This window comes from Mustelus asterias, chromosome 3 (assembly GCF_964213995.1).
Source record: "Mustelus asterias chromosome 3, sMusAst1.hap1.1, whole genome shotgun sequence".
Lineage (NCBI taxonomy): Eukaryota > Metazoa > Chordata > Chondrichthyes > Carcharhiniformes > Triakidae > Mustelus > Mustelus asterias.
The window spans coordinates 16089197-16107176 of record NC_135803.1 but is presented as its reverse complement, the minus strand read 5'-3'; the positions used below and the strand labels follow the sequence as shown (position 1 = coordinate 16107176).

Genomic DNA, 17980 nt, shown 5'->3' with positions numbered 1-17980 from the left:
AGATCCCACAAACATCAAATGAGTTGAGATACCTGGTTTGATGGTGGCAGCTAAAGGAAAAATGTTAGTCAGAGCATGAGATATTCTCCCACTGTCCACTGAATAGTGTGACTGGGGTCTCCTGCATCCATCAGAATGAGCATGTACATACATCATTGCTTTAACGCCTAATCCAAGAGACAGGGTCTCTGGCAATGCAGCATTCTTTCAGTGCTGTGCTGAAGCGTCAGCTTAAGTGCAAGTTTATTTATTAATGTCACAATTGTTTACATTAACACTGCAATGAAGTTACTGTGAAAATCCCCCAGTCGCCACACTCCGGCGCCTGTTCGGGTACACTGAGGGAGAATTTAGCATGGCTAACGCACATAACCTTTCAGACTGTGGGAGGAAACTGGAGCACCTGGAGGAAACCCACGCAGACACGGGGAGAACGTGCAGACTCTGCACAGGCAGTGACCCAAGTTGGGAGTTGAACCCGGGTCCCTGGCGCTGTGAGGCAGCAACGCTAACCACTGTGCCGCCGCTTAATTTACGTGCTCAAGTTCCTGAGTTTGGATGAATTCTTGAACTTCTGAGTTAGAGATTACCACACTACTAAGATCTTTCCCAACGGAATATGTCTGATTCATAGCCGGCACCAAACTCTGTTCCTGTATCTCTATTCCAGATTCCTGAATATGTGCTTCTTCACCAAATTATTTGCCAAATTATAGCATTTACTGCACAATCTTTCTAATAGAGCGTCACAAATGCTGGCAGCACTCTCGCCTCAGAGTCAGAAGGCATTGGGAGGGGCCACCTTTTGTCTTATTTGTTCGAAGGGATGCAACCAACCCCCTGAGGCTCCTCTAGTTCTCTTGAAGTCCCGGCCAACATTCTACCTTCAACCAAAATCACCTAAAACTGATGACATGGTCATCCCATTACTGTTTGTGTGACCTGACAGCAAACAAACTGACTGTAATGTTTACCCACATAACAGGAGTGACTGGTTACTCATTGGGCAAGATCTGTACTCATTCAAAACCGGACCACTTACACTTCATTTGAGGAAAGGTGTAGCGGCATTGGAGGCAGTTCAGAGGAGGTTCACTAGATTGATTCCAGTGATGAGGGGGTTTGTCGTATGAAGAGAGATTGAACAGTTTAGGCCGATACTCTCTGGAATTTAGAAGAATGAAGGGAGATCAAATTGAGGTGTACAAGATGACGAAAGGTATGGATAAAGTAGACGTGGAGCGGGTGCTTCCGCGGTGGGGCACTCTAGGACGAGAGGTCATAGTCGTAGGATAAGGGGTGGAAAATTTAAAACAGAGTTGAGGAGAAACTACTTCTCCCAAAGGGTTGTGAATCTGTGGAATTTGCTTCCTCAAAGTGCGGTGGATGCTGGGACAGTGAGTAAATTTAAGGAGGAGTTAGACAGATTTTTAATTGGTAATGGGGTTGAAGGGTTATGGGGAGAAGGCAGGAAAATGGGAATGAGAAACATATCAGCCATGATCGAATGGCGGAGTGGACTCGATGGGCTGAATGGCCTAATTCTGCTCCTATATCTTATGAACTTCTGAACGTTGAAATCAGGCCCATTGTTTCGAAAGCACTTTGGGATGTCCAGAGGTTTTGGTCGAGCACTGTATAAAATGCAAAGTTTTACTCGCTGTGGTGGCATTAGGGGAGAACATAACCAATGTCCGTTCGAGGTGACCTCTCACAAATCAATGAGGTTTCAGGTAATATACACCTGGCAGCAGTGAGGAGACAAGAATTATTAGTCTCTGTGGTGCAATTGGTTAGTGCGTTCGGCTGTTAACCAAAAGGTTGATGGTTTGAGACCATCCAGGGACGGTGATTTCACTTTTGCTCAGCTAGTGGTTAGGATTCGGCGCTCTGACCGCCGCAGCCCGGGTTCGATTCCCGGTCAGGGAATGTATATTTATTAGGGCGGCACGGTAGCACAGTGGTTAGCACTGCTGCTTCACAGCTCCAGGGACCTGGGTTCGATTCCCGAGCTTGGATCACTGTCTGTGTGGACTTTGCACATTCTCCTCGTGTCTGCGTGGGTTTCCTCCGGGTGCTCCGGTTTCCTCCCACAGTCCAAAAGATGTGCAGGTTAGGTTGATTGGCCATGCTAAAATTGCCCTTAGTGTCCTGGGATGCGTAGGTTAGAGGGCTTAGTGGGTAAATATGTAGGGATATGGGGGTAGGGCCTGGGTGGGATTGTGGTCGGTGCAGACTCGATGGGCCGAATGGCCTCTTTCTGTGCTGTAGGGTTTCTAAGAATCCTTTTTTTAAAAATCTACATTTGTGGTTTTAAAAGCCTCGACCTAAAACCCAAGCACCTCCCAATTTCCCATTTGGTGATAGTTCTATCCAATTAGCTTGAATGTCCCACGTGGGGTGGCACAGTGGTTAACACTGCTGCCACACAGCGCCAGGGGCCCGGGTTCGATTCCCGGCTTCAGTCACTGTTTGTGTGGAGCCTGCACGTTCTCCTTGTGTCTGTGTGGATTTCCTCTGGTTTCCTCCCACAGTCCAAAGATGTGCGGGTTAGGCCGATTGGCCATGATAAATTGCCCCTTAGTGTCAGGGAGACTAGCAGGGAAATATCCATGGGGATAGGGCCTGGCTGGGATTGTTGTCGGTTCAGGCTCGATGGGGTAAAATGGCCTCTTCTCTATGATCCTTCCACACTTAGGTGGACCGTTTGAGTTGAACAGAATACTTACCATTGCTCCACTTTTAGTAAATAGAAGGAGTGAGTCGTGTCACCCAGCCCCACTATTCCTCACTCACTACCACAAGGAGCAGTTGAGGCAAATAGCTTATTTATTTATTTGTGTCACAAGTCGGCTTACATTAACACTGCAACGAAGTTACTGTGAAAATCTCCAAGTCGCCACACTCCGGCACCTGTTCGGGTACACCGAGGGAGAATTTAGCATGGCCAATCCATCTAACCAGCACATCTTTTGGACGAGGAAACCAAAGCACCCAAAGGAAACCCATGCAGACACGAGGGGAATGTGCAGACTCTGCGCAGACAATGACCCAAGCCCGGAATCGGACCGAGGTCCCTGACTCTGTGAGGCAGCAGTGCTAACCACTGTGCTACCGTGCCTCCCAGCTTGGGTGCATTTAAGGAGAAGCTGGATCGGCATATGAGGGAGACAGGAACAGAATTTTCTTGTGATGGGGTTAGATGATGGGGAGGAGGTTTGTGTGAAGCATAAATGCTAGCATGGGAATAGTTGGGCTGAATGGCCCGTTTTTATGCTATAAATTCTGTGAAAAGTGTAATTCCCTCAAACTCCCAGGTAATCTGGCTGCGATTAGGCTGCAGCCTGCTTACCCCATCCCACCAGAAACTAATGTGTGAATCAGCTATGTTCCGATAAACAAGTTTCATTTGAGTGGGTTTGAAGGCACAAGTTGCTGTGATGTCTCCATTATTGCCGCAGATTGTTGAGTGGTGAGTGTGCTTAGTGGAGACATGCAGCTGGTGTCTCCACTTTTGGAGCTGTCACTGCACCATAGCCAAGCCTGCATTGTACAGGGCTAGCTCGAATAAAGACACTTCTACAGCATTCATTCCATTCAATCGGCATTGATGATTCACGTACTTGGGAAGCCTAACAGGGTGCGTGTACTAGCACTGACACTGGGAAAGCAATGAGAAGGAAGAGGCCTGAAGTATGTATTTGGCCTTGGTGACCAATTGGCATGTTATTCAGTTTTTATGGCCAATGCTAAAAAGGAGAAATGAATAAAAGTTGCATTTCCTGCTTCTCTACTGCAATACTGTCTTAAACTCAGCCTCTGCAGCTCCCTATACAGCAACGATTATTTTGTTCAGTTCTTCCAATCCACACATAGAATCCCTACGGTACAAAAGGAGACAATTCAGTCCATCAAGTCTGCACCAACTCTGACAGAGTATCTTACCCAGGCCAACTACCCTAGCCTATCCCCATAACCTACACTAATCCCCTTGCACAACAAAAACAGAAAACACTGGAAAATCTCAGCAGGTCTGACAGCATCTCTGGGAGCCATGATGTGGGGATGCCGGCGTTGGACTGGGGTGGGCACAGTAAGAAGTCTCACAACACCAGGTTAAAGTCCAACAGGTTTATTTGGAATCACGCGCTTTCGGAGCGCTGCTCCTTCATCAGGTGACTCACAGCGCGCCAAAAGTTCGTGATACCAAATAAACCTATTGGACTTTAACCTGGGGCTGTGAGACTTCTTACAGCATCTGTGGGTAGAGAATAGAGCCAAAGTTTTGAGTCTAGATGACCCTTCATCATCCCCTTAATCTACACATCGTGAGACACTAAGGGGCATTTTAGCATAGGCCAATCCACCTAACACACACGTCTTTAGACTGTGGAAGGAAACCGGAGCACCCGAAGGAAACCCCACACGGACACAGGGAGAACATGCAAACTCCACATAGACAGTCGCCCAAGGCCGGAATTGAACCCGGGTCCCTGGCACTGTGGGGCAGTAATGCTGCCCATTGCTTATCCTTACGGCCTCTCCCTTTGTGAGAAATTTGTTGATTTCTGAGTTAATTGACAAAGAAGCAAGGGAAGGCAGTGGCGTAGTGGCACTGTCACTGGGGCTCGTAATCCAGAGATCCAGGGTAATGCTCTGAGGACCTGTGTTTGAATCCCATAACGGCAGATGGTGAAATTTGAATTCAATAAAAATATGGAATTAAGAATCTACTGATGACCATGAAACCATTGTCGATTGTCGGAAAAACCCATCTGGTTCACTAATGTCCTTTCGTGAAGGAAATCTGCCATCCTTACCCAGTCTGGCCTACACGTCACTCCAGACCCACAGCAATGTGGACTGTTAACTGCCCTCTGAAATGGATGGCAGTTAGTGATGGACAATAAATGCTGGTCCTGCCAGCGATGCCCATATCCCATGAATGTATAAAAGAAAATGATATTTATATGTCACCAAGTAACTATCAGTGCCTGTGTCATGGTGGGAAAATGGCCCCTTCTTAAGGTCAATGTTTTGTAACTCTCCCTCTGAAGAAGACAGAGACTCGGCTGAATACAGGAGCCTGTGAGGCAAAACAAGCACAGACACAGCCTACCTGCCAATTGCTACCGATCTCCCTTATTATGCCCCACCTGTCAGTCAGCAGATATATCGTTTCCTAAATACTGGCTTAGATCAGGCATGTTTTATATTGTTCATGCGCTTTCCTTTACCTGGAGTCAGGTTTCTTTCTTTCTGTTATTTCTTTCTCTAATTTAAAATTTATAGTCACTTTCTCAACAACTCCTCGGGTACCCCACCTCCACCAGCACCAACTCATGATCACATAGCCAAGTACGGATCTCCTTTGGTGTTACTGTAGCAAGCTGTTAATGGTCGAGGGTGCTTGATCAGATGAGCTAAGTCATCGCTAATGATATGTGTCAGCAGGCACTGGGATAGAAACATAGGAAATAGATACAGAGGGAGGCCATTTGGCCCTTCGAGGCTGCACTACTCTTCAATATGATCACAGATGACCATCAAATTCAACATCCTGATCCTGCCTTCCTCCACATCCCTGATCCCTAACGCCCCAACAGCAATAGAGGTTCCTTCTTAGTTGGTGCAAGTGAGTGTAAACAAGAGGCTTTTTTACATAGAGTGTGGTGGGTGCCTGGGACTCGCTGCCGGGGGAGGTAGTGGAAGCAGATATGATAGTGATTTTTAAGGGGAGTCTGGACAAATACATGAATAGGATTAGAGTTGCGGGATATAGTCCCCGGAAGGGTAGGGGTTTTTAGTTCAGTCGGGCAGCATGGTCGGTGCAGGCTTGGAGGGCCAAAGGGCCTGTTGCTGTGCTGTAATTTTCTTTATTCTTTGTTCTTTCAGAGAGCAAGACATTCTACACAGAATGAGAGACTGACAGAGGATGAGAGAGATGGAGAGAGGTACAGAATGTGAGATTGAAAGAGGGAGAATGAATGCAACAAGAGGTGAGATTGACAGAGAGAGAGTTGTGTCGATGATGTTCATTTCTGCCCGATAATTTGTTTGGCTGTCAATTTATCAGAGAACAAAATATATACATGTTAGATAAATCTGCTGGCTGTCCCTGCAAGGCTGTGACCCACTATTGCAGGGCAGGGGGGTGGGGTGGTAGTTACAGTGAAATCCTCCTGGAAAAACAAGCATATTCCAAACAGGATTTATTTTGAAGATAATGTGGCAGAGATCGATAACAGGAAGTGTTTGTTTTGTTTACCTAGAGATGGCCTCTGTTATTCTTCCTCTCTTCCCCCCCCCCCTCCAATTGGTGCAGATCACTTTCAGGAAGGAATTGAGGAAGGGTAGGCCCCAGGAGTTGGGGGCTGGGCTTGCTCAGTGCATGGATGGGTGAGAGAGGTCAGCTGAACTAATGTCAAAACCTTGAAATTCTGCCACTCAACATCTGCAATCCAGAAACCTCGTATATGTGAACTATGGAGGCATATAGTGAACCAAGGTTCCTGATTCTGACCAATGTCCACTGATATCATGCAGAAATACAACTATCTTTTTATATTCACTCTGGGGGATATGGGCAAGCGAAGTCATTGTCAATTACCACTCTAGCTCTCCCAGAGAAGGTGGTGGTGAGCTGCCCTCTTGAACCACTGCAGTCCATGTGATGAAGGTGCTCCCACGGTATTGCCAGGCAGTGAGTTCCAAGGTTTTGACCCAGTGATGATGAATGAAGAGCGACACACGTCCAAGTCTTGGTGGGGAACATAGAAGGTTATGGTGTCCCCAAGTACCTAATATCCTTGACCTTCTATTTGGTTAGAGTCCTGGGTTTGGGAGATGCTGTTGAAAGTTCAGATGAGTGGTGTCTGGAGTCAGGGTCTACTGGGATGCCTCCTTCTTGCAATATAATATCATCTAACCCAATATACGTGTGGAATGTTCTTTGAGAGATTCCTTTACCCAAAGAGTAGTGAACCTGTGGAATTCTCTACCACTGAAGGTTGTGGAGGCAAAGTTACTGAATGTATTCAAGAAAAAGACAGATTTTCTTTTAGATTTTAATGCATCAAGAAGTATGGGGAAGAGCAGGAATATGGCACTGGGATTGAGGATCAATTGGGTGGCACGGTGGCACAGTGGTTGGCACTGCTGCCTTGCTGCGCCAGGGACCCAGGTTTGATTCCTGGCTTGGGTCACTGTCTGTGTGGAGTTTGCACGTTCTACCCGTGTCTGCGTGGGTTTCCTCCGGGTGCTCCGGTTTCCTCCCACAGGCCAAAGATATGTGGGTTAGGTGGATTGGAAATGCTAAATTGACCCTTAGTGTCAGGGGAACTAGCTAATGCAGTTAATGCATGGGATTATGTGGATATGGTGGGATTGTGGTTGGTGCAGACTCAATGGGCTGAATGGCCTTCTTCTGCACTGTAGGATTCTTTGAACCATGATCATATTGAATGGTGAAGAAGACTCAAAGGGTCGAATGGCCAACTCCTGCTCCAAGTTTTTATATCGCAGTTACCTCCCAACCAATTGGTGGAAGCTGGTTGTCACATGTTTGCAATAGTTCATTTGCCAAGAAGTTCCAAAAACCAGTCACCAATCAAAACAATCTGAACTCTTCAAAGAATCTGACCGCTTGCTTTTATGGGGTATCACCAAAATATAGAAGTTAGTCAATGAATTGACTGGTTTACTTTGTTGGTTCGGTTTCCTGGTTGTTCTGTTCCAGGAGCAGTCATTATTTTGGACATCAGTTGATAGCTGAAGAAAAGCCAATCAGTTAAGGCACTAACTCTGCAATGCATTTATCAACATAGTCATCAAAAGGACATTTTAAACAGCAGCAGCATGGAAGCTTTGGAGAGGAGATACCTTGGGAATAGGGCTGGGTGGGGAAGTGGGGGGGGAGGGGAGATGTGGCGGGTGGGGGTGGTGGTTACCTGTCTCATGAGCTCCTGTTGCAGATGCTTGATCCTCTCTTTCTCCATTTGGATTTGTTGGAGCCGCACCTTCTGCTGATGCTTCTGCTGAACGGTCATGGCACTGGACAGGTTCATCATGGCCATCCGAGGATTCTGCGAGGGCACAACGGGAGGGGGCACGGTGGTGTTTGGTGTCATCTGCTGTTGGTTCATCACTGAGGAGGAAGGAAGAAAGCATTAGACTGCTGCACTGTAATTATTCCCACCATGTGGTGCCTGGAAATGTGATCGAATCGAAACTGCCTGCTTTAAAATGGTGAACCCCACATCTTTCCACGTAGCAGCTTTTATAACATTCATTCATGGGATGTGGGCATCGCTGACTGGGCCAGCTCTTATTACCCATCCCTAATTACCCTTGAACTGAGAGGCTTGACAAAGAGTCAACCACATTCATAGAATCAAAGAATCCCTGCAATGCAGAAGGAGGCCATTCAACCCATCGAGCCTGCACCAACAATCCCACCCAGGCCCTATCCCTGTACCCAGGCCCTATCCCTGTACCCAGTCCCTATCCCTGTAACCCCACATATTTACCTGCTAATCCCCCTGGCAATTTTACACTTATAGAACCTTAGAATGCCTATAGTGCAGGATGAGACCATTCATCCCATCGAGTCTGCACTAGCAACAATCCCACCCAGGCCCTATCCCCATAACGTCAGATATTTACCCTGCTAATCCCTCTGACACTAAGGGGCAATTCAGCATGGCCAATCAAGCTAACCCGCACATCTTTGGACTGCGGGAGGAAACCCACGCAGACAGCGACCCAAGCCAGGAATCGAATTCAGGGCCCTGGCGCTGTGAGGCAGCAGTGCTAACCATATTGCTGTGAATCTGGCAGATTTCCTTCCCAATGAACTAGATGGATTCTTACAACAATCAACATTGGTTCTATTCAATTTTTAAAATGGATACAAAATTCACCATCAGCTGTGGTGGGATTTGAACCCAGATCCCCAGAACATTACCTGGTTTACTAGTCCAGCGACAATACCACTACACCACCACCCTCCCCTGAGCATCCTGCATAAGATTTCATGCCAAAAATTAGAGTTGGGTTTGAATAGCAATTAGCCATTCTCCCAGAAACAGCTTATTGAATAATGTAGAACTGACAACACACAAACAGGCCCACCTGGTCTTTATCAGTGTTTGTGCTCCACACAATCCTCTCCCCATATCTCATCATCCAACCCCACCAGTATATCCTGCTATCCCTTTCTCCCTCCATGTGTCTATCTAGCTTCTCCTAAATATATCAATGCTATTCTCCTCAACCGTAGCTGATCGCAGAATATTTACAGCACAGGAGGCCATTCAGCCCAGGTCTGCAATGGCACTCTGAAGGACCAATTTACCAAGTGCACAGAACCACAGACGTTAGCCAGTTCCACATTATAAACACTCTCTGGGTAAAGCTGAATTTGCTTTGGATTTATTAGTGACAACTTTATATTTATGGATCTTTTAGTCTCTCCCACAAGTGGAAACATCTTTCCACTTACCTTTACAAAGACATTTATAATCTTAAAGACCACCATTAGTTCATCCCTTAATCCATATCCTTTCTAGAGAAAAGAGCCTCAGCCTGTTCAATCTTTCCTAACAGTTAGAACCTCTCAGTTCTGGCTCCATCCTTGTAAAAAGGTTGGTATCATCCTTGTAGGTGTAAAACAAACTATCTTGAAATGTCATGACCTTTGTTATGCAGGCAATCAAAGCACCCATATGGCCCAGAAAGGTTTAAGCTTTGAGTTTATTTATTAGTGTCACAAGTAGACTTCCATTAACACTGCAATGAAGCTACTGTGAAAATCCCCTAGTAGCCACACTCCGGCACCTGTTCCGGTACACTGAGGAAGAATTTAGCACGGCCTACGCACCTAATCAGCACGTCTTTCAGACTGTGGGAGGACACTGGAGCATCCGGAGAAAACTCACGCAGACACGAGGAGAATGTGCAAACTCCACACAGACAGTGACCCAAGCTGGGAATTGAACCTGGGTCCCTGGCGCTGTGAGCAACAGTGCTAACCACTGTGCCACCCCCATCAACATTGACGAAATGAGTGGCTAGTTTATATTTCGAATGATGTTGGTTGAGTGAGGAATGTTGGCCAGAAGATTTGGGAGAATTCCAGCTCTTCTTCAACTAGCACCAAAGAAGCTTCAGCATCCAATTTAACAGCCATATGGGTCTGGTTTTAATGTCACTTCCAAAAGGTCTGACCTCCACACACAAGGTGGCACTTCAACCCACCATTTAGAAGTAAGAGTGCCACCAACTGAGCCAATCTGACACCTCTGCATCCTTAAAATGAACCAAAGCATATTTTAAGCTATGCCTTTCCTCTGAGCTGTGAGGTACAAGATATTGACACCAGAATCACTGCTAGGAGCCCACTACTGTCTACACCTCTTCATCAACCAAATTAGTAGACCCTGTACATTGTAGACCCAGGGCAATTTGCAAGAACCTTTGGAACTGCTGAACGAGGAAAGGCCAAGATTGATCTAACTTGTCTCCTGCCACCTTATCAAAGACCCTTCCTCACATTTCACGTCCGCCTTTCTCTGCCCCTGAACTTGCTCTGTCGCTGGCTTTTTCCAGTTCGGCTGACAGTTCATCAACCTCATACCCGGCTTGGGTCACTGTCTGCGTGGAGCCGACACGTTCTCCCCGTGTCTGCGTGGGTTTCCTCCCACACTCCAAAGGTGTGTGGGTTAGGTGGTTTGGCCATGCTAAATTTTCCCTTCGTGTCAGGGGTAAATGCATGGGAATAGGGCCTGGGAGGGATTGTGGTCAGTGCAGACTTGATGGGCCAAATGGCCTCCTTCTGCACTGTAGGATTCTATGATACTATCAAGTCTGTTTCTCTTGCCACAGGTGATACCAGAAGTGCTCCATATTTCCTTCATTGTCCATCTCTCATTCCCTGGTTCAGCATGAGTAAATGGAATTTCTTTAAAAATGGGAACCATGGGGCTTTATAACACTCGCTACTTGTAATTCCGTGATATTCAACTTGAGATATCCTCCATCCCCTCTGTTGACAGCAAGGCCAAGTCTCACAGTGAATGTACTACAGATCGCAAATCTAAACTCATGTCCATCAAAAGAGCATAATGCTATGTGGGTAAGCTAGACCTCCCTGAATATGATATTGCGAAATATACACTATGGGGGCCTGCGGGGGGACAGGGGGTGCTACTGAACATTATTTTGTATTTCACGGGATGCCAATATCATTGGCAAGGCCAGAATCTGTTGCCAATCCCTAATCACCCATGAACTGAGTGCTTTGCTTAACTACTCATTTTGGTGGATAGTTAAGAGTCAACCTCACTGTAGGAATCACATGTAGGCCAGACCAGGTAAGAACAGCAGATTTCCATAAGACCATTCGACATAGGAGCAGAATTAGGCCATTCGGCCCACTGACTCCGCTCCGCCATTCAATCATGGCTGATGCATTTCTCAAACCCATTCTCCCGCCTTTTCCCCGTAACCTTTGATTCCCTTACAAATCTATCGCTGTCTTAAATATATTTACTTCCCTAAAATGCCTTAGTGAACTAGGTGGGTTTTTTTTACGACAGCTAGCGATAATTTCATGGTCACATTGCTTTAGTTAGCTTTCAATTACAGATTATTGATTGAATAATTCCACAGCTGCCATGGTGGGATTTGAACCCTTGACCCCAGCATGAGCCTCTGGATAGCCAGTCCAGTGACATTATCACCATGCCACCATCTCCTCACAATTCATATTATGGACCCTTTTTGGGTTCTCCCCGTATGTGCGTGGGTTTCCTCCGGGTGCTCCGGTTTCCTCCCACAGTCCGAAAGACAGGCTAGTTAGGTGCATTGGCCTTGCTAAATTCTCCCTCACTGTACCCGACTAGGGTACACAGTATGGCGACTAGGGGATTTTCACAGTAACTTCATTGCAGTGTTAATGTAAGCCTACTTGTGACACTAATAAATGAACTTTAAAAACTTTTGGTCTCCACACAGCCTTAATCCGGGATGACAGGATGGTATTCATGGGCCTTCAACAATGCAAGAGGTCTGGACAGGTCCAAACTGGGATTAGGTGATCCATTGTCAGTAGCAGAGCGCACCTGATCCACAAAAAGCGATCACCCAGACAGCATTTGGTCCTTCAAAGAATCCCAATCTCCTTCAGGATTATAGCGATCTCGCTGCACCGAGATTCGCCCTCAGACAGTGAAGCTGGCAAGAGAAGCTCAGCAGGTTTCGCCAGAGGGGAAATGAGATCTCCCTGTAAAGTGAGCCTGGCTACAAATTATATACACAGCACAGCACTCCCTCTCCATCACAGCCCCGGGTGCCTTTGTCCTCTTTACGTCAGAGAACTGTAAGCTGAGCAGGAAGTGCTTGTCTAAACAACACTGTCCTTTGACAGCCATCAGAGAGGCAGAGAGGGAGCCAACTTCTAATTCTGGCAATAGTGCCTAAGGAATATACCTCCCATTTTACTTACGCCTTGTGTATTTAATGCACGTTGCCATATATGTGCATTGAAATGAAATAATTCCCCATGTTCTCCTATAGTAAAATGTCTGCCTCTTCAAAATGGAATGATGGGATCATTTACACCAACCTGGAGGACAGATAGGGCATCTTGTCCAAAGGACAGGACTTACCACATACACAGCCCCAAAGTGCCGATTCTGACCCTGCCCTCACCATGCAGTCCTATCTGAAACTGCTTATTCTTTGTGAAAAACTCATTTTCTTTGTCGGGATGGATTATTGTCCAGCTGGCAGAGCAGGGATCTCTGCTTATGGTTTTATATCACATGAAGAAATATTCGAGCAGAGGGTATTAAAGGGCGGCACGGTGGCACAGTGGTTAGCACTGCTGCCGCACAGCTCCAGGGACCGGGGTTCCATTCCGGCCTTGGGTCACTGTCTGTGTGGAGATTGCATGTTCTCCCGGGGCGGGATTTTCCAGCCGAGCTTGAACCCAAAACCAGGAAATCCCGTCCAAGTCAACAGATCTTTGCATGGTCCCCCCGCCCCCCGCCAGCTACAATTCCCGAGGTGGGTGTGACGGGAAAATTCCACCCCCTGCCCCCCCCACTCCCTGTGGCTGCTGGGTTTCCTCCAGGTGCTATGGTTTCCTCTCATAATCACAAATATGTGCAGGTTAGGTTGATCGGCCATGCTAACGTGTCCCTTAGTGTCCCAAGATGTATAGGTTAGGGGAATTAGCGGTGTAAATATCAGGGTAAATATTTGTGGTTACGGAGGTGGGAGGGGGGCAGCTGGGTAAGATGCTCTGTCGGAGGGTCAGTGCAGACTCAATGGGCCAAATGGCCTCCTTCTGCACTGTAGGGATTCTATGAAAGAAGGGGTAAGAGAAGGAGGGGCTTAAGGAGAGGGTTCTAAGCTTGGGGTCTGGATGGTTGAGGATTCGGGTGGTAAAGGAATGCAGGCCGGGGGCAGGGAACCTGCTTGCCCACTGGTGGATATTGGAAACCTCTGGTTTGCCCAATCTGGGATTGTTCCAGCAGGGGAATGTTTCCTGTGGCTTGTGCGTAGTGAGAATATCGCGTCCATTTACTCCTCATTCTTATGAATAAATAAACAGAATATAAAGGAGGACAGCAAAGACAGGTCCAGTCAGGATACCAATCTGGACACTTAGGCCCGGGCTTTTACTGTCCTGCCTGCCACGGGAATCGTTGCAGGTGGGACAAAACATTCGGTCAACCGTGCAATGGTCCGTTGACCTGAGGTGGGAATTTCTGGTCTTGGGGGCGAGTGTGGCCGGAAAATCCCGCCCTTAGTCAATTTAACACTCTGGCACTTGTGAGAGCCGTGCGCAGGAAGGAAACAGCAACACGGTGGGTCATGGCGACAGGCCCCAGAATCACAGGCGCTGTTGTCAGTGGGAACATGAGCTTATCCATGGATGGTTCCAATGTGCTCTCTGTGTACACAGAAGGAGTTTACACAAGAATGCCAAATTTCAAACAATCACAATTTATACTACATGAGAAAAGGGTGTTGATTGGTTGTCAAGTCGACTCTGATTGGCTGAGGTGTTGCTATGAAGAAGGCAATGGGGAAAGTGCTGTGATAATTTGATGTGATTTGATTTGATTTGATTTATTATTGTCACGTGTATTGGGTGTACAGTGAAAAGTATTGTTTCTTGCGCACAAAGCATACAGTACATAGAGAAGGAAACGAGAGAGTGCAGAATGTAGTGTTACAGTCATGGCTAGGGTGTAGAGAAAGATCAACTTAATGCGAGGTACCAAAAGAGAAAATGCTGGAAAATCTCAGCAGGTCTGGCAGCATCTGTAAGGAGAGAAAAGAGCTGACGTTTCGAGTCCAGATTGTTTAATACGAGGTAGGTCCATTCAAAAGTCTGATGGCAGCAGGAAAGAAGCTGTTCTTGAGTCGGTTGGTACGTGTCCTCAGAGTTTTTGTATCTTTGAAATTTGGTATTCTTGCATTAGGCCTGATGAGTGCAAAATGAAAAGCCTCGACAGCATGTCTCTATTCTCGGCAACATTGAAGTTCAGTACGACCAAGCATGACTGACTCATGTCAAACAGGAAGGTCGCCACTCAGTTCTGAGCAGGTTTGGGCTCTGCACTTCCCCAACACAGGATAAACAAGGAAACAGATGAAGACTTCCATCCCTCCAGACTCTCTTCCCCCCCACCTCTCCCCCGCACTTAACCCCCAACTCCCTTCCACCTCAGTCATCAGTCCTTGCCCTCCAACACGGCGAATACACACCTGTCAGCGGTGCCCAGGATCTCAAGAAAAACACAAGAGCGTCACCACTCAAGTTAACATGCAGTGGCCTGCTCCAGAGGTCAAAGTTCAGGTGATAACATTATTCTATTTTACTTCTTGGAGGCGTTTCAAAGGAGTGTTCTTGGCCCCTCAGGAAACGGTAAGACAGATGTGCAGGAATAAACCCGACTGTGTCTGTCAGGAATATTCCGACAATGTGTGTGGAGACAATAATGTGCAGTTATATTGTGCCTTTGACGTGGTAGAAAACCCCAAGGCGCTTCAGAGGAACATTATCGGGCAAATCTGACACCGAGTCATGTAAGGAGATGTTAGAACAGGTGGCCAAAAGCTTGTTCTTAAGTTTCACGTTTCTTAATGGAGTGTCTTAGAGATTGAGGAGTGGAGAGGTTGAGGGAGGGAATTCCAGAGCTTAGGGCCTCGGCAACTGAGGGCACGGCCACCTATGGTGGAGTGATTAAAATCAGGGATGTCTCAGAGGCCAGAGGGTGAGCAGATATCTCAGAGGGTTGTAGGGTCAAAGGAGATGACAGAAATATTGAGTGGTGAGCAGCAACCACACAATTGGGGATGGTTATTTCTTTTCAAGGGTAAAGGGAGACTTTATTTTTCCTCAAGTGCTCCCTAGAATGCTGCTTATTTACTTAAAAGGCACAAAACACATCAAGATAAGGGACATTAATACTGAAGGAATCAAATCCCAAGGCACAGTAAGAAGTCTCACAACGCCAGGTTAAAGTCCAGCAGGTTTACTTGGAATCACGAGCTTTCAGAGCATTGCTCCTTCATCAGGTGATGCAGTGTTACAGGCCTCCTTTCCCTAGGCAGACATGCAGTGTCGGCATCAAACATCGCCAGGCTCAGTCAGGACCTGCGTGTCCATAAAGTAAAGCTCCCAGACATCCTTCGCTCCAGCCTAATGGGCACTTTATAATGCAGACTCCTGCCTGTTCCAGAGCTCAGTCATTCACCGCATACATCGACCTCCCAATATGGATTACACTTGTCCGTTGCTAATTGAGCATTAGTGTCACTGACTGGAGTAAGTTCACTGTCATAATTACACCACCGGATCTCCCCTCCTCCTCCATATTATATCCGACAGAAATAACCTGGAATCTCCAGGAATCAAAGATTAATTATCAAGACAACTCTTTCAAAGAGACAGCACGATGGTCCGAATGGTCTCCCTTTGTGCTGCAACACTCTTTGATGTGTTGATTTTCTAAATGCTCTCGGTAAGGTTGGGCCAGCCCTGGTGTATAATGATCACCTTAAAGATGGCGCAATACCACCAGTATGTGTCAGACTGTGTTAAAGTAAGGGCTGCACAGTATTACAGACAATCAGTGGAACTGATAAGGTGGATAAAGGGAGACGATTTCCTCTAGTGGGGAAACTAGGACAAAGGGCCATGGCCTTAAGGTTATCATAGAATCGCTACAGTGCAGAAGGAGGCCATTCGGCCCATCAAGTCTGCACCGACCGCAATCCCACCCAGGCCCTATTCCCCGAACCCCACGCATTTAACCTGTTTATCCCCCTGACACGAGGGGAAATTTAGCATGGCCAATTAAATTACCTAACCCACACCTCTTTGGACTGTGGGAGGAAACCCAGGCAGACGCGGGAAGAATGTGCAAACTCCACACAGGCAGTGACCCGAGGCTGCAATTGAACCCAGGTCCCTAGCACTGTGAGGCAGCAGTGCTAACCACTGTGCCACCGTGCCGGCTAGTTAGAACGAGACATATTCAGGAGGTGATGGCAGAAAGAACACACAAGAACACACAAAGTAGAAGCAGGAGTCACCACCAGGCCCTCCAAGCCTGCCCCGCCATTCAATACGATCACGGCTGATCTATGCTGGCCTCAGCTCCTTTTCTCCTCTATTCCCAATTTATCAAACATTTATCCACCTCCACTTTAATACTTCCAATGATCCAGCCTCCTCCATTTGGGGCAGAGAATTCCAGAGATTCACCATCCTCTGCGAGGATAAATTTCTACGCACCTCAGTTTTAAATGACCGGCCCTTTATCTCGAAGCTTTGTCCCCTTGTTGGAGACTCTCCCATTCGTGAAAACATCTCACCATCTACTCTGTCAATCACCCCCCAGGATCGTATCTGTTTGGAAAAGGTCACCCCTCACTCTACTAAATTTTCTGGCCGCGCTTGCCCTGAAACCGGAAAATTCCACATGAGGTCAATGGACCTTTGCATCGTCCGGGTCCCGCCCCCCTACGAGGCCTAACCTCAAGGTTGGAGCTTGGCCTTCAGGGATAATGTTAAGAAGCACTTCCTCTCACAAACAGTAGTGAATATCTGGGACACTCTCCCAAAAAACGGTTGTTACGATTGAGAGGAGGTTAATTGTAAGGTTCAAAACTGAGATTGGTAGACTTTTGATTGGCAAGAACAGGTAGATGGAATTGAGCCATGACTTAACTGAATAGCGGGACACATTCCAGATGTTGAATGGTCTACTCCTGTTCCTACATAGGAGATCAATAATGAAATACATCTATGAAACAAAATTAACTCACAATTTATTAAACTTTTCCATCTATGAAATATTGCATGGAAGCTAGAGAAGCGACCTGGATTTTAACACAGAGTGAAACAAAGTCTTTGTCTCAAGAAGCCCTGATGCGGCCGTAATGGGAGAGCAAATGGATAAGGAGGCATTATTAGTGCACAACCCAGGAACCGGGTTCGATTCCCAGCTTGGGTCACTGTCTGTGTGGAGTTTGCACGTTCTCTCCGTGTCTGCATGGGTTTCCTCCGGGTGCTCCGGTTTCCTCCCACAGTCCAAAGATGTGAGGGTTAGGTGGATTGGCCGTGCTAAATTGCCCCTTAGTGTCAGGGGAACTAGCTAGGGTAAATGCATGGGGTTATGGGGATAGGGCCTGCGTGGGATTGTGGTCGGTGCAGACTTGGTGGGCCGAATGGCTTCCTTCTGCGCTGTAGGATTCTATGATTATACAGTAAACTTTTCTTCAATCAACAGGCCAAGAACTCTACTCTCTCCCCCCCGCAATCCCACGCCATGTTCGCAGTTGCAGGCGGTGAGGTATGGGAGCCTCGCTCCCAGCTGATCTCCAAGGTTAGCCAACATCAGGTGTTGTGCACTAACTGCCTGATGGAAAACACATGCTTGGCACGGGGCTGCCAGCG

At 47.1% G+C, this 17980-nt stretch overlaps 1 protein-coding gene across 1 annotated transcript in view; it reads right to left on the bottom strand.

The window, feature by feature from the left end:
* Nucleotides 1–5346: 5346 nt before the first annotated feature.
* The window catches only part of wwtr1 (WW domain containing transcription regulator 1), a 176021-nt gene continuing 163387 nt past the window's right edge, over nt 5347–17980 (bottom strand). Inside the window, exons 4-5 of the mRNA XM_078203999.1 lie at nt 7950–8146; nt 5347–5457 (exon numbers count right to left, since the gene is read on the bottom strand). Of these exons, the coding sequence (XP_078060125.1) occupies nt 5347–5457; nt 7950–8146 (308 nt within the window). The remainder of the gene's footprint in view (nt 5458–7949; nt 8147–17980) is intronic.